The following is a 17,034-nucleotide window of genomic DNA, read 5'->3' as shown; positions in this document are numbered from 1 at the left end:
TCTCCTCAGTATTTTCAGTCCTCTTACTCTCTGAATTTGAATCTCTGGTATTTTCAGGCCCTGCATTTTGCTGGTGTTTCCTCTGGTATTTTCAGTCCTCTTACTCTCTGAATTTGAATCTCTAGGTATTTTCAGCCCCTGCATTTTGCTGGTGTTTCCTCTGGTATTTTCAGTCCTCTTACTCTCTGAATTTGAATCTCTGGTATTTTCAGCCCCTGCATTTTGCTGGTGTCTCCTCTGGTATATTCAGTCCTCTTACTCTCTGAATTTGAATCTCTAGGTATTTTCAGCTCCCCTGCACTCTGCTTCCCAGTTCTAGGAGAAAGGCTCTACAGCACTGAGCTCAGCGGGCAGAGTCAGGGACTCCAAATCCCACATTCCCCTTTGGATGCGAACTAGGACCAGCCGCACGCACCCCGTCCGGATAGCGCCTGCGCAGTGCCTTCCAGTCTGTGGAAGTTGCCTCGCTCTCCCAGCCCGGAAGTGGAACCTTAGAGGCACGCTGAAAGTTTCCGGTCGGCCTCATTTCAAAGAGCCCGGACCGGAAGTGGCGAGTAGACGCGTGGAGAGGACAGCATGGGTTACCGGAGCAAGGTAAGGTGGCTCCTTGGACTTTCTTATATGCACAGGCTTGTTCGTTCCCGGCTCGGCGCTTATGCAGGTCCCTCAAACGCAGTCGGGGAGGGCCCAAGTTTTCATGCAAAAGCTTTTAGGTGCAAACCTGTAAAAATTGTTTTGTAAAGTCCTGGTGATTCTAGAGACTCTACTCTAGAGTCAGAACATAAGAATTACCATACTGGGACAGACCGAAGGTCCATCAAGCCCAGGATCCTGTTTCCAACAATGGCCAACCCAGATCCCAAGTACCAGGTAGAAACCCAAAGAGTAGCAACATTCCAGAGCTGAGACTGTGATGTCATAAAGCCTCATTCCACCAATGCCTAAGAGCCAACCTCAGCAGTGATGTCACAATAGCTTCATTGTCCTTTACTTGGCTCACATAAGAACATAAGACAGATCGAAGGTCCATCAAGCCCAGTATCCTGTTTCCAACAGTGGCCAACCCAGGTCCCAAGTACCAGGTAGAAACCCAAAGAGTAGCAACATTCCAGAGCTGAGATTGTGATGTCATAAAGCCTCATTCCACCAATGCCTAAGAGCCAACCTCAGCAGTGATGTCACAATAGCTTGTTTGTCCTATACTTAGCTCACATAAGAACATAAGAGCTGCCATACTGGGACAGACTGAAGGTCCATCAAGCTCAGTATCCTATTTCCAACAGTGGCCAACCCAGGTCCCAAGCACCTAGCTAGATCCCAAGTAGCAATAGGAATAAGCAGAGGATTTCCTGAAGCCATCTCAATAATGGCGTATGGACTTTTGTTTTAAGAAATTATCAAAACCTTTTTTAAACCGTGCTAAGCTAACTGATTTCACCAAATTATCCAGCAACAAATTCCACAGAATTTAATTATTCGTTGAGTGAATAAATATTTTCTCCAATTTGTTTTAAATCTACTACTTAGTAGGTTCATCTCATGCCCCCCCCCCCTCTTGTCCTAGTATTTTTGGAAAGAATGAACAAGTGATTCACATCTACCCTTTCCACTCTACTCAGTATTTTATAGACCTCTATCATATCACCCCTGTGCTGACTCTTCTCCAAGCTGAAGAACCCTAGTTGCTTTAGCCTTTCCTCTTAGGGAAGTCATCCCATCTCTTTTATCATTTTTGTCACCCTTCACTGTACATTTTCTAATTCCACTGTATCATTTTTTTTTTTTTTTTGAGATATGGTGAGGTGCAGTCGCATCCTGGAGCGATATAAAGGCATTATAAATTTTCAGTTTTGTTTTCCTTTTTAGAATTCTATTCCTTTCTCTCTCCTCCCCTCCCCCGGGTTATAAATACTGTGTTTCCCTGAAAATAATATCAGGTCTTACATTAATTTGTGTTTCAAAAAATGCACTAGGGCTTATTTTGGGGGAATGTCTTATTTTTTTATGTACATCAATCATCTCTCCTTCACCCCAATTCTTCCTCTTTCCTTTCTCTCTCTCTCCCCCCACCCTCCATGTGCAGCATATTTCATAGCCTCTTACCCATCCCCGCCGGGGTCGGGCCTTCCTTCTGCAGCATCTTTCTGTCCCTCCCATCCCACTGTGCAGTGGAACCCCACTGACCCTCCAAAATAGCAGCAGCGGCAACACTCTGAACGGGCTGCTTTGCTGCCTTCCCTGCCAGGGCCTTCCCTCTGCCACATCACTGATGATGCTGCTGTTTTGGATTCTTTTGGAGTGGAGGTATGTCAGGCTCACGGTGGGAGGGTCGGTGGGGTTCCGCTACACAGAGGAATGGGAGGGAGGGTGTAGAAAGACACTGCAGAGGGAAGGCCCGGCACCGGCGGGGAAACCTGCAAAGCAGCCAATTCAGAGTGCTGCCGCTGTTTTTGGAAGCCTCGGGAGCTGCCGCACAAGGGGATGGGGGAGAGAAAGGAAAGAGGAAGAATTGGGGCAGAGGAGAGGAAGGAAGAGAGTGCAAATCGGGCAGCACTAGTGTCAGGGTGGCTTCAGGGGTCAATCTTAACTAGGGCTTATATTAGCAGCATCTTTAAAATCATGCTAGGGCTTATTTTTGGGGAAGCACGGTATTTAAGTTCTGGAACACATTGCCAGAGTTTGTGGTTGCCCTGGGATTGGTAGCGTGAAATCTTATTACTCTTTGGGGTTCTGGCCACTTTTGGAAGCAGAATACTGTGCCAGATGGACCATCAGTCTGACCCAATAAGGCTGTTCTTATGTGGGATATATTTATGTTTTGTTTTTATTTCTCTCCTTTTCAGACTAAGTGCCAGAAGAAGGCACGAGCCAGTGCTATTCACACAGCAAAAGAGGAGTTCAGCTCTGTCCCACACTCCTTTGTGTTCCATCGGGGACAGATTGGTAAAATGGTGCAAGAGCTGGTGCTTAACGTCAGGCGGGTGATGGAACCCTTTACGGCTACCTCGCTGAAGGTGAGCACTGCTTATCAGCAAACGTTAAGCTTAAGGGTTGAAAATGGCATCGTCATAGCGCAGTCCTGAGATTGGAATCGGGGGTTTGCAGGCGTGATGCAGCTCTCTGCTCCCAGATGAGATTCGTTTCTGGGATGGGGGTCTTATGAGCTCACCATTGTCGGCACTAGATTTAACACACAACAAGATTAGCAAAAAGGGGGGAATTAGAGCTGAAGGTTCTTGTCAGTTTTCTGCTTTACCCTACGTTTGAGGTGATGAACTGCTCTTGACCTTTTCTCTTTAATGCTTGGACATGTTTTCCTCTGGAGATGTTAATTTGAAGTTTAGAAAGCTTAGGTTCTGCTTCAGCTCAGACCATTGTGTCCCTGCTATGTCGGTAGATGCAGAAGTGCTCTCGTCCTGTTCTTCGCTTGCCACACAGCCTTGCTCCTGTTAGAAGAGGCCGTGGCAAGGTGACCGTGGATGCAGATGATGAGATCCTTTTGTGATTTATTTCAAACTAAACGCACTGATGCATCCACAGATGGGGGTAAGCAATAGCTGAACAGAGTTTGAAATTAACATCTGCTGGTTTGACGACAGAAGGTTGGCCGTGTTGGTGATAGAGTCAGAAGTGTGATTAAGACTGTTGTCCTGTGGATCTTGAAACTGTAGTCCAAGCACCATGGGTTTACTACTGCTGATCATTTATAATGCTACTAGGCATACACAGCACTGGACGTTATATGCAGGTACTATCTCTGTTCCTAGGAACAATCTTAAGTTTTTTGTACCTGGTATAATGGAGTGCAAAGCGACCTGCTCAGCATCACAAGGAGGCTACGATTGGTGCTTTAGGGTGAGGGGTTTTGAGTTAAAAAAATCTGACTGATGGGAATGGGCGGAGACTAAAGATTGGGGATTAGGGGGAAGCAGTGGGAAATGGGTAGGGCTCGAGCATGCCCAGTGGGGCCCGGGCACTGCACGTGCTCAGGAAAAAAAAAAAAAAATCTCTCTGAGCTATTGGAGAGCTTATCCGCAAATTGGGAGCTGTTGGGACAACACCCATATGTGGCTGACTCATCCTGCTTGTCCTAGGAGAAGGTGGGCTTTCAGCCTGAACTTGAATGTTGGCAGGGATGGGGCTCGGGCATTCTAGTCCAGGCGTACGGTGTAACGAGAGAGAGGAGATGTAGTGGAGGAGAAGGACAGATAAGAACAGAGATCCAGGGAGAAGTATAGGGGGAGATATTGAGGAGCTACAGAGTGGATGCACTTTTAGGTCAATGAGAGGAGATTGGACTGCACGCGGAAGTGGCTAGGGAGCCAATGAAGCAATTTGCAACTCTAACATAATATAAACCATGCAGCAGCATTTTGAACAGATTGAAGGGGAGAGAGGTAGTTAAATGGGAGACCAGTGAGAAGCAGATTGCAGTAGTCTAGGCGAGAGGTGATAAGGGTGTTGGTAGAGAGAGAAAGGGTCGGATTTTGGCAATGTTAAAGAGAAAGAAACGGCAGGTTTTGACGGTCATATGCGCTGAGGGGTAGATCGTGGTGGCAAGTGCTTGGGGAATCTGTTCTCTTGCTTTCTCCTTTTTTTGTTTTGATGTTGGTCTCCGTATCTGCCCCATTTGTGCAGGTGCAGAAAAAGAACACTCTGAAGGACTTTGTCTCCGTGGTGGGTCCGCTGGGTATAACACACTTCCTTGTCTTTAGCAAAACGTCCGAGAACATAAACTTTGTAAGTATCCCCCCCCCCAAAAGTTCATTGCTCTCCTGCCCTTGGCATAGAAAGGAGCTCTTTACAGCCTCTGAAAAGGGAAGGGAGGGCAGATTTCAGATTCTCACAATTGGAGGGGGAGTGTGTGTGTCTCTGGATGCAAATGATGAAAGTCTAGTGACGCTGAAGTTTGCAGTGATTTCCTTTCAAAGTAAACGCACTGATGCATCCAGGGACCGAGAGAGACATTTCGTGACTTCCAGGAGGGGCTGAGAAAGAGGTTAATATTTTCCTGTCCAGAAGTACTGAGTTATGCATGGCTGGTTTCATACAAAGTACAATGACATCCCATAATGCTGTTTAAGGGGTAAGCGCTTTTAGTATTCTGAAAACCAGAAGAATATCCTTAGGGTTCATCTTAAACCCTAATTTTATGCATTTTGTGTGGGTTTTCTATATTATATTGTATTTTACTATGTTTTAGATTGTAATCCACCCTGACGGTTCTCCCTAGGGCGGGGTAGAAAATTTTAAATAAACTTGGTGAGGTACTAAGTAATCTCCACCTTGCAACACAGTTTAGGTTTTTACGTGTGAACGGCGTATAGTGTGCACGGTTTATATTTAACATTTTATGGAGATTAGGCAAGCAAAAGAAATACCGTGTACAGCTGTACCAGAACAAAGATTATATAAGCAAACGTTTTCTATATAGCTTTGTATCACAACTTATCCCCCCCCCACCTCAGAACTGTTATAACTAATGACTCAATATTCTTAACCATCCGGATAACCCAAAAGACAGAGTGATATAAATGCAAAAATGACCGAAAGTAGTAAGAACGAGGAAGTTGGATTCTTATACTCCCCCTTCCATAAAAAAGGACCCTTACCAGTACCCATATCCAACCCCCACCAGCATATATCGTACATGGCAGCAGAGTGGCAAGTACCTTGTTTCATGTCCAACTCTAAAAGGAAAGAATCGGGCTAGATCAAGAACAATTTTAGTTGCCAGGGTTCAACAAATACGTACAGGCAGACCCCGAATTATAGACGCCCGACTTAAGTACGACTCGTACCTAAGAACGCGGTCGTAGCTTCATTTGATTTCACTGAGCAGTATTTCCAGTGGCACAGATTCAGGAATAATGCAAGGCTGCATTAAGAACAGTGTGTGGTTGCGCGTGCTATACCTTAGAGGGAACACTGGTAGGGACAGTTGGCAGCAGAATCTGAAAATCTACAATCCGATTTAAGAACAGCTTTAAAAACATAACTCGTTCTTAACCCGGAGACTGCCTGTACTTCACTCTTTCCAAAGGTTATCAGTGTTTTGTAAGTGAATGAAATGGAAATAAGAATTGGTTGTTGGATTTGCAGAGGTATCTGCGTTTATATAAAATATTTGGGGGTTGAGAAATCTGGAGACAGGACTGCCCCTGAACATGTCTGTGCTTGTTTGCTCCATTTGCAGAGACTCGCTCGTGTCCCGCGAGGGCCCACATTAATGTTCAGAGTCACAGAGGTGAGTGTGTTGCCCTTTAGTTAACCACCGAGATCCCAGGTCTAGCAAGCTGGGATTGGCTGATCTCAGGGCCTCGCTAGTGATTGGCTGACAGGTTGTCCTGGAGTCTCGCTGCACAATTTGGTTGAGCTTTCATGGCGTGCTGAATAATGGCCTGATTTATGACTTTGTTTCTTGCATTGTGTCTGTCTTGTCTGGCAGTACTCTCTCATAAAGGATGTGATCTCCTCTTTGAAGCACCATCGGATGCACGAGCAGCAGTTCACCCACCCACCTCTTATCATTCTCAATAACTTTGGCCTGCCAGGCATGCACATCAAACTGATGGCCACCATGTTTCAGAACCTCTTCCCCTCCATCAATGTGCACAAGGCAAGTGTGCGTGTGTGTATGCACGTGGGGAGGTGGGGGGGGGGTTGAGGAAGAAAAGATTTTGTGATTCCCAGGTGCTAAACATAAGTTAGAGAGCGCCTCCTAGTGTCTGTGACATAGGTACCAGGCAGACATGTATCACTGGCTCATGCTTTCCTTATGTTTCTCTTCCTCAGGTAAATCTAAACACCATTAAGAGGTGCATCCTGATTCACTACGATCCCAGCACCCAGCTGATTAGCTTTCGACACTAGTAAGTTACTCCTCCGTTGCTTTGCTCAAACCACCTCCACCCTGTTGTGGCTTTTCCTGCACCTCGATTCACTACTGCATCCTTCCTCTTGACCCTGCATGCAGCCGCCTGGCCATTATCAACATTCTGCACTGTATGTTCCCTTGACTGAATGGATTGAACTCTTCTTTGAGGACTGCGAGTGATGGTGAACCTTTCCCTCTCCTCTTCCTTCTCTCTTGTGCCTTGTAGTAGCCTGAAGGTGGTTCCCGTGGGCATGAGCAAAGGCGTGAAGAAACTTCTGCAGGAGAAATTTCCAAACATGAGCCGGTGGGAGGACATCAGCGACCTGCTGGCCCCGTAAGTGCCGCGAATCCTACCTGGCCATTCTAGAGGCTGAATCTTGTACCCGCAACTCTGAAAGCCAAAGTGAGCTCAGCATCACAAAACTGAGGGTTAGGAGTAAGAGAAATTTGAAATGTGCAAAGCCCCAAATATGTGAACTAAAAATTATATGCATATTCTATTGAAAATTAAAGACAAAACAATACAGCACAAGAAAGCTACAAATTTCAAACATCCACAAGGTCCATCAGAACATAAATTGCTGAATAATCCCATCGCAAATATCTTCAACTTAAATAAGAAACATGCACTGGCGAGGCTTTTCATGGTACAGTTTGACAGGGGCCCAAATGTTTTCTAAGCAAAACTCAATTTTATATGATCCCTTTTTTTTTTTTTTTTTTGCAATAAATCTTTATTGAATTTTCAAGAATGCACAAACAGGAAGAAAGAAAAGAGTCAGGGCCACACATGTTGTTTCTTCACAGTGATATAATTAACCTTTTTTTTTTTTTTTTTTTGCATCTGTTTTTACTTCCCAAACACATCCCATCCAAATCCCCACTCCATAATCAACCCCCCAAACCCCACCTACTACTTGTCTGAAGGGCTAGGGGACATCCAACGATTTAAATGTGATAACACGTATGTCGAGGGCCTCTGACACTGGCAGAACTTTCTTTAATTTCCAGTATCAATTTTTTAATCTTAAATTGAAAAAGAGAAAAAAAATCTACCTGTGGTTGTTTGCTTGGCCTTGAGGGGGCAGTTTAGCGACAGGAAGGTTAAAATATCATTTTTGACAGGAATTGGCAAAATAAATATTTTAAAAGGGATATAGCCAGGGGTGCCAGGCTTGAAACAAACAAGCCCTAGAAATCGCTATTGAGTTCATCTGTCTGTGCTGAGTGTGCAGGTCTTTGGAGTGTAAATATCCTGATGGTGTGAAAAGTGCCTCTGGCTTCATGGGAGGTAAAATGCAACATCCCACCCCACACAATTGGGATTCAGAGCCAAATACAGCACAGAGACACTACTAGGAACACTAATGGACACTGCAAGACAACACCTCTGTTCAGGCAAGAAAATACTGCTGATGCAACTAGACCTTTCTGCAGCCTTATATTTGGTAGACCACGACATGCTTCTACAAACTCTCGATTCAATAGGAATCTCAGGCAAAGTACTTGCATGGTTCAAAGGATTCCTACAATCAAGAACTTACAGAGTTAAAACAATGCAAGAAAAATCAGAACCATGGTCCAATCCCTGCGGAGTTTCCCAAGGATCACCCCTATCACCTACATTATTCAATATATACATAGCCTCCCTCAGCTACTACCTAGATAATCATGGCATAATTTCATACAGCTACGCAGATGACATCACTATTCTCCTACCCTTCGACCAACCAGAACCCGTCATGACAAGCACAATACACAAAACTCTCAATTCAGTTGCAATTTGGATGACAGAGCACAAATTAAAACTTAACCCTGACAAAACAAATTTCATCCTACTAGAAAACAACAAAACTCCAACATTAACTAATCTTGTAATAAACTCGATCTCATACCCAATACAACCTACACTAAAATTGCTAGGAGTCACAATTGACAGAGGCTGCACCATGCAACCCCAAATTAACAAAATAATAAAGGCATCGTTCATGACCATGAGAAATCTAAGAAAAATCCAAACATTCTTCGAAAAGAAGCAATTTCTACTATTGGTACAATCTCTTATCCTTGGGATGATAGACTACTGCAACATACTATACCTACCTTGTCCTGCGACCATGATGAAGCAATTGCAGACAATACAGAAGACAAGCCCTGAGACTTGTCTATTTCTTAAAAAAATATGACCATGACTCGCACTGGCTTCCAATAGAAGCGAGAGTGCACTTCAAATTCTACTGCTTACTTTACAAGGCTCTCAACGGAGAAAGCCCAACCTACTGGAATAACCGACTAAATCAATCCTCCTCAACCAGACACAGAAGATCCCACTCACTATTCACTCACCCATCATCCAAAGATGTCAAACGAAAAAAAACTTTATGATAACCTAATAGCCTCCAAAGCAGCTAAACTGGTCAGACAAATCACCACTCTTATCTTTGACTACAGACTACAAAGCCTTCAGGAGAGATATTAAAACCATACTCTTCAAAAAACACATAAAACCTATCCAGCACAACCAATCCCAACCCAATATCCAACACTCTATTTACCCTTAGATCTCTCTAATTTTATCTACCAAACGTTATGTAAAACCCATAATTTCAACCTATTCTTATCTCCTAAAGACCTCCACTTCCCTTTGGTAACTCTTTACCCAACATATATTACCTTAAAAATTCTATGTCATCGCTTATTCTATTCCTTCAAATTTTGAATGTAATTTTTGTTTTAGTTTGGATGTAATCCGTCTTGAACCGCATGGTAATGGCGGAATAGAAATCACTAATGTAATGTAATGTTTCTGGAACTGGCATGGAGATTATTTTCAGTCTGTGGTTGGTTATAACATTGCCTTTTTTCTCCCCCCCCCCCCAATGTCTTTTCCTTAGAGGCACCAATCTGTCAGAGAGTGAGGCCGAACTGGATGGCGAACACAACATCACAGAGCTGCCCCAGAGCTACGCAGGCCGTGGAAACATGAAAGCTCAGCAGAGTGCGGTGCGGCTGACAGAGGTGATGTTGGGGAAGGGGTTACATTAATCCTGGTGTCCCTGAGGCAGATAAATGATCTTTGAGCGCTGCTGTATGGGTGCCACTGCCACCATTTGGGCATCCATGTCTTAGGCACCCAAATGATGGCATTTAAAAGTCCTCTTCCCCCCCCCCCCCCCCAGCAGTCTCTGGTACTCATTGGGAGCAGGACCTGTGCCTGCTTTCTGCAGTCTGGAGTTCTCAAGAAGAAGGGGGCTGTCCCAGGTGGTCCCTGTGAGGGATGGTTCTTCAGGAAAACTGTTTCGTCCTCTGCCTCCAAAATAGTCAGTTTTCAGTTCAGTACCAATTAGTTAAGTGCCACTGGAAACAACTGTTTAGCCCCAAATAGGTGATTTAACTAGCCAGAAGCCACTTTGCGTATCAACCCCTAGGTTTCCTAAAGTTTTATCACACCTTGTTATAATTCCACCGTTCCCACAATCTGAGACTCCTATAACCTGCTCAGTTTATAGATTCTGAAGGTGCCCTAATACCATTTTCCCTTAATATACAACCTGTGTGGGAGCACTGGCAAGATGAGGTGTGTGTGTGGGGGGGGGGGGGGGTCCTTGGATGCAAATGATGAAAGCTATAGTGATGCTGAGATCTTCCAGTGATTTCTTTCAAAGTAAACGCACTGATGCATCCACAGACGGGGGTGGGCAGATCCCGAGGTAGCTAAGCAGAACTTTTGATGCCAGAGTGCTGGTGATCCACTGTTAGTATGTTCAGTAGCAAAGTTTATATTGCTGCTTAGATGCTGGGGAGGTTTGAGTAACCTGCTTGTGACAGCAGTGGGATTTAAATTCTTTGCTCTTGAATTTGTGGCTTTTTTTTTTTTTTTTTTTATTCCTTCTTATCAAAAGATCGGCCCAAGAATGACACTTCAGCTCATAAAGATCGAAGAAGGCCTGAACGATGGAAAAGTATTATACCACAGTTTTGGTAAGTGATCAGACTAAAGCACAAAACATTCCTTCACAGGGGTTTAATTATCTCACTGTGGAAGGGACACACAGGCTAATAATGGCTAGAAGTAGCTGTGTTTCCTAGCAGAGGGAGGGGATTTAGGATATCTTTAACCTAACGGAGGCTGCACATACTGCCAGAGCTACTGTAAGAGCTCTCAGTGGAAGCAGGTCTTGTTCACATTGACTGGGGAGAGGATGAAGCAGCAGGGAAATGTTTTAAGTCCTGCAGTGCAGTCATCGTTAACTGTGGCTTTTTTTTTGTTTTTTAAAATAATTAAGTACACAAGACCGAAGAGGAACTGAAGGCAGCGCTGGAGAGAAAGGAGGAGAAACTGAGACTGAAAGCCGAGAGGCGGAAGAAGCAGGAGCATGACATTGCCCAGAAGAAGGCCCTGCGGGAGGACCACAAGTAAGGGGGTGGAAGATGGGGATAGCAGCAGAAGAACAGGAGGAAGCCCAAAGGGATGGGGGAGTAGGGTTAGTGAGCCCTGGTGAAAGTGGGCATTACTCTGCTACGGTGTAATCTGTCTCGGTTGTATCATTTGCTCATTTTTTCTGCTCAATCCTCCCCCTAACAATTGGACGAAAATGCTTATTGGGATGAAGTGTAGGCAGGCAGTGGGTGGGGAGGTAGGTGCAGTGGTGCTGTATTTATAAGTACATCTCCCTGTCCATCACTCTTTAGGAAGAAAAGCCTGGAGGGCATCCGTAAGAAGCAACAGGGTCCTGAAGAGGACAGTGAAGCAGAGGATCTGGGGATGGCTCATGACAACCAGGCTGCTGCTGAATCAGAGGAAGATGATGCAGAGTATTATCGGCAGGAGGTCGGGCAGGAGCCTGATGGAGGTGAGGGAGGGGTGTAAACTTGTGAATCAGCCAGGTAATACAGTGATGCTGTACCACCTTGGGAGTGGCCATGATCCATCAAAAATGCACAGATTTCCTGTCGGCCTGTACACTGTCCTGGAGACATGGCTGCCTCTAATCATAGAAGGCTAGAAATCTATAGAGCTGTGGAATATGAAAATGACAGCGCTATTCTCCCCTTCTGTGGATTGTAATGTTGCTCTAACCAATTGTACATCCAGGCCAAGCAGTAACAGAATTGTTTTTCCTTAGCGTCCATTCCACTATTCCAGACCACTGGGGTAGTCTTGTCCATTGATCAGCAGCTGGAGATAGAACTCACAAAGAAGACATGTCTTATATAAGTCCTACCCGACCATGTAGCCCTTCAGTATTTTCTACCTCCAAGCTTCCATGTTTGAGGACAGAGAAGCGTCTCTGTCTGCCTCCTTCGGAGGATGCCTCGGTTTGTTCTGAGGGAGCCTCTGGAGGATGAGCTTCCACCTGAAAAAGAGGATGACCCTAAGGTCTTGTGTCTTTTTCGCAGAGACAAGTTCCCTTATTTCTGATGCTCTGGCTGCGCTTTCTATTGAGAATCATTCCGCTTTGACAGGGTTGCAGAAAGTCTCCTCTTCCTTCTCCAGGTACGCTACCTAAGAAGCCTTCAGCTGAGTCTCAGGCAGTCCAGGCAACGAGAGCAGTCGTACCAGCCTCTACGAGACCTCCATCCAAGCGTGCCTCCAAGCATAGGGAATACTCATCCTCGAGGTCGCCCTCATTGGAGCGCACTGCTGCACCTGTACGACCAGATCCATTGGTCTTGGTGCCTATGTTTGAGGACATGCTGAAAGCCATATTGACCATGCAAATTACCTCGATCTTTGCTCAGCTTGCTCCTGCCTCGACCCTTCTTACTGCGAGCCAGCCTGAGCATTCCATCGAGGCACCTCGAGACAAGCCTCGTAGGTCTCGACAATTGTCCTCCAGTGACTCTTTGCCTCATCCTTCCAGGCCCGAGTCTCCAAACACCCAGCCTGTTCATGACGAGAGGGCCAAAACTCGATCGAGGCACCATTCGAAACATGCCTCGTCCTCGAGGCACCTGCCATCTAAGAAGAGCAAAGAGTCTCCTCTACGGGGTGGACAGTCTCCTGTACCTCGATTATCGAGACCCCTTCAAAGCCCAGGCATAGGTCTCAACCTCTACAGCCTCCTACGCCTCCTGCTTCTCCACATCGAGGCAAGTCGAGGACTCCTTCCTCAAGACCGCTCATAAGAGATCCTCCTTCACCTGTCTCTCCGAGGCATGACTCGAGGACATCAATTCCTCGGACTCCCGAGTCTTCTCCTTCGAGGCTTCTGAAGCTTAAGCACTCTCTGACTCCACCAATATCACAAAGTAGACTCTTACGTTGGATACAGATATGCCTTCTCAATATTCTAGAGAGGCTTCTCCATCCTACTCAGCAGCACCTAGATCTCGCTCCTTCACCCCCTCATGCAGACGAACGATCTGGGAGACAGACAAGAAAGCCCACTGTTCCCTCCTGCAGTTTGCAGTAAGATGGGGTAGGGCTACTCCTTTCTTTTTCTGGTGGAAGTTTGGCTTCTCGGCTTCAGTTTTTTTCTGGAGGAGTGGGCTGCAGTAACGTCTGATCAATGGGTATTGGACATACTCAGAGAAGGGTTCAAGTTAAGCTCTTTTGCCCAGTCGTTCCTCTCTTCTTGGAGTCCCGTGTTAGGTGAGACCTGAAACGGTGTGATCTCTGATATCTCTGCATGCAATAGTGCCACTTCTGCTGAGAGAGCAGAATTTGGATTTTACTCTATTTATTTTATGGTACCCAAGAAGGAGAGTATTTTCCGGTTGGTGCAAGACTTCAAGGGTCTCAATTGCTGTCTCCAGGTCACACAGTTTTGTATGGAAACCTTGTGTTCCGTGATTGCTTTGGTTTAGCTGGGAGAGTTCCTCACTTCCCTGGACCTCAAGGAGGCATATTTTCATATACCTATTTAGCCTCCCCATCAGCAGAATTGATGGTTTGTGGTCCTCCGTCAACGTTTCTAGTTCAAGGACATTCTCAAAGGTGGTGGTGGCCTTTCTTCGCTGCCAGAGCATCCGTGTTCATTCCTACCTGGACTGGCTGATTTTGGGCTATGCTACGAGTAGTTCAGCTCCTTCAGTCCTTGAGCTTGGAGATCAATTTCGACAAGAGCAGGCTACTGCCGTCACAGAGATTAAAGTATCTGGGAGTCCTAATCGACACAAGTCTGGGGAGGATATTTCTCTCCAAGGACAAGCAGGAGAAGTTACAGCTACAGAGACAAAGACAGTCTGAATTCAAGAGGGCCTGGGATAGGCACATGGGATCTCTCAGAGAGAGAGAGAAAGAGATAATGGTTACTGCAGATGGGCAGACTAGATGGGCCATTTGGCCTTTATCTGCCATCATGTTTCTATAAGGCCCGTTCACTTCTGCAGATTGCCCGGCCCCGAGCATGGGATTATGTTCAACTGCTGGAAACGATGATGGTTGCAATGGGGTTGGTGTCATGGACGAGGGCTCACATGTGTCTCCTTCAGCGGTCTCTTTTCAGCCATTGGTCTCCAGTTTCTCAGGAGTAATGTTCACCTGCAGTGGACTGCTGAAGCTAGGATGAGCATGCGGTGGTGGATTTCCAGCACCATCTTGTCCAAAGATGTTCCGTTTCACGTCCAACACTTGAAAGTGGTAACAACGGACGCCAGCCTCTCCAGTTTGGGAGGTCACTAGTTATCACATCTAACGCAGGGTGTCTGGACTCCAGCAGAAGCAAAGTCTCTGAGAGCTCAGCGTGATTCGTTTGTCCCTGAAGGAGTTTGTGCCATTTCTGGAGCAGTTTCCTGTCAGGGTGTTTTCAGACAGTGCTACTACAATTGTGGCTTATGTCAACAAGCGAGGGGAAAATCACAGCCAACATCTAGCGAACAAGGCCGCTCTACTTATGAGCTGGACAGCGAAGCACCTGCTCTTTCAGCGGCTCATATTGCAGGGGAGTTGAATATGCAGGTAGATTTTCTCATTCATATTGCTCTGGACCTGGGGAAATGGGAGCTGTCGGAAGAGGCTAGTGTTGATGGAGGATCTGTACCCTTTGATCTTATGGCCTGGCCATTGAGAGGTCTAAGTTGAGGTGCAACTCTTAGAAACTAGGAAGCGTTCTATTTTGACTGCAAACGCCAGGGTTTAGTGTACTTCTGAGGCTCGGTGAGCTAAGAGGGTGGTCTCTCACTTGCATTCTAGTGTTCCTCCAGGGTGGTCTGGATAAGGGGTCTGGCACTCTGTTTGCTTAAGGTACAGGTGGCATCATTAGCTTGTTTTCAGGGAAGGGTGCAAAATTTCTTCATAGTGATGCACCCAGGTGTGTTCAGGTTTTAGGTGGGCCGACCAGCCACCTCTCCGTCCAATGTGCCAAGAATGGAACCCCAATTTGGTGCTTCAGGCACTGCAGCGATTGCCTTTTGAGCCATTGCCACGGTCATCTCTCAAAGATCTGACATTGAAGACAGTCCTCTTAGTAGCAATTGCTTCTGCTAGGCGGGTTTTGGAGCTTCAGGCTTTGTCGTGCCGAGACCCTGTCCTACACTTTACTGAGGCAGGGATGTCTCAGTGAGCAATTCCGTCTTTTTTTCCTAAGGTGGTTTCTGCTTCCCACCTTAATCGTTGGAGAGAAGATTGTGGTGCCCAGTTCAACAGCCTGCATCTCTTGGACGTGCAACAAGTGCTTTCCAGGTATTTGGAGGTCATCAATGACTTCCGGAGGTCATATTGGTTGTTCGTACATTGGGGCGGTCAGAAGCATGGTTGTTCCTGCTTCGAAGCCTATGATTGTGAGATGGTTGAAAGAGACTGTTTGGTTGGGTGTATTTACTGTCAGGGAAGCAGCCTCTAGCCCAGTTGTGGACTCATTCTATGAGGCATGTGACATTTTCGTGGGCTGTCTCAGCCTTTATGTACCCAACGGATATTTGTAAGGTGACCGCCTGGTTGTCTATTCATTCCTTTGTCAGACATTACCAAGTGGATGTGAGGGCGTATGAAGATAATAGATTTGGAGCAGTTTTGCAGGCGGCAGCTCCAGAGGCCTTCCCTCACGAGGATCTACTTTTGAACATCCCACTGGTCTGGAATAGTGGGAAGGATGCTATGAGAGGAGAATTAAATCTTACCTGATAAGGAAGTCCTTCACACTATTCCAGAAGCCCTCCTTCTTTCTGGCCATTACGTGGCTGGAGCTGCGGGGTCCTTTCGTTTGTCTCTAGATTCTCAGCGGTCTCGGATGATTGGTAATACGTGCAGCCCTTGCTAAATCCGTCCTCCCTTTCAGAAAAAAAAAATGAATAAAGGGTTTGATTTAGGTTCTGTAAGTTTGGCAGAGGCAGCATGAGCATGAGTATTGTTTTCCAGGTTTATTCTGCTTGTTAGTGTAAATGCGGAATGGCTATGTGGTTGGGTAGGACCTATATAAGACAGCTCTTCTTTGTGATGGACAAGACTGTCCCATTGGACTAGAACAGTATAAAGGTCTAACGGAAAGAAAATCATCAGGTAAGACTTAATTTCTCCTTCAGTGGTTTTCTTAAGCTTCTGACTTGTTCCTTAGAAGACAGAAAATTATATTTTTGCTCCTAATATCCCCTTTTCCCTCTCTTTTCTGTTTTGCACAGATCTATTTCCCCAGAGTGGTAAAAGGAAGCGTAAGGGGCCATACCGATCTCCCCAGTCCAGCAAGAAGTTTAAAGTAGGCAAGCCCGGTAAGCCTGGCCAGAGAGAGAAAAGCCCTGGCAGGCGAGGAGATGCCCAGCAGCCCAGGTTCAAGAAACAGAGGCTTCTGAGATCAAAGTTTCCAGGCTCTGGTCTCAGAGTGAAACTGGGGGCCCTCCGGGGGCCAAGAGGAAGCACGGCCAAGAGAGGAAAAAGAGGGCCCCGGAGCAGAGCAATCATGAAGGGAAGAGGAGAGCCGCGGGGCCAAGCCCACCAAAAACAACTTTCAAACACAAAAAGAAAACAAATCCCTAAGCATCTAGGGCGATCCCGCTGCTTCTGAACTGTAGCATTTACCTTTTCCAAAGTCTGGGTGAAGGATCGAGGTCCCTCAGTCCAGCACAGAGGAGATGGGTGATGACATGCTTCTCGGTGGTGGACTATGCACTGCTATGGGAAAACCAAGGTGTCAGGAGGAGGGGGAAAGGGGAAGACATCAGATTAATTAATCTGTAACAGATTGCAGCTGTAAATAAAATTGTTATGTTCTCGATCCTGA

General features: G+C 46.0%; 2 protein-coding genes across 3 annotated transcripts in view; one reads left to right on the top strand and one right to left on the bottom strand.

The window, feature by feature from the left end:
• The window catches only part of ANGPTL6 (angiopoietin like 6), a 41,577-nt gene extending 25,495 nt beyond the window's left edge, over positions 1-16,082 (bottom strand). The window contains exon 1 of one of the 2 annotated variants that reach the window (XM_033923530.1): positions 15,941-16,082. In XM_033923530.1, the coding sequence (XP_033779421.1) occupies positions 15,941-15,993 (53 nt within the window). In that variant the 5' untranslated portion in view covers positions 15,994-16,082. Of the gene's footprint in view, positions 1-415; positions 470-15,940 lie in introns of those variants that run through there. The other variant, XM_033923532.1, reaches the window with a different exon arrangement.
• PPAN (peter pan homolog) lies at positions 440-17,034 on the top strand. Its single transcript, XM_033923529.1, has 12 exons — positions 440-594; positions 2,844-3,014; positions 4,639-4,740; positions 6,197-6,247; positions 6,449-6,619; positions 6,796-6,872; positions 7,104-7,211; positions 9,772-9,895; positions 10,780-10,858; positions 11,164-11,293; positions 11,570-11,730; positions 16,439-17,034. Exons 1-12 carry the CDS (start codon positions 577-579, stop codon positions 16,816-16,818), a joined length of 1,572 nt encoding a protein of 523 aa, XP_033779420.1. The 5' UTR covers positions 440-576; the 3' UTR covers positions 16,819-17,034.

Source organism: Geotrypetes seraphini, chromosome 16 (assembly GCF_902459505.1).
Source record: "Geotrypetes seraphini chromosome 16, aGeoSer1.1, whole genome shotgun sequence".
Classification (NCBI taxonomy): domain Eukaryota; kingdom Metazoa; phylum Chordata; class Amphibia; order Gymnophiona; family Dermophiidae; genus Geotrypetes; species Geotrypetes seraphini.
This window is presented reverse-complemented; position numbering and strand designations above follow the sequence as displayed.

Excerpts from the sequence above, each read along its gene's own strand:
- PPAN (XM_033923529.1), top strand. Across the intron at positions 9,896-10,779 it reads GTGCGGTGCGGCTGACAGAG|ATCGGCCCAAGAATGACACT; the intron begins GTGATGTTGGGG and ends TCTTATCAAAAG. Across the intron at positions 10,859-11,163 it reads AGTATTATACCACAGTTTTG|TACACAAGACCGAAGAGGAA; the intron begins GTAAGTGATCAG and ends AAAATAATTAAG.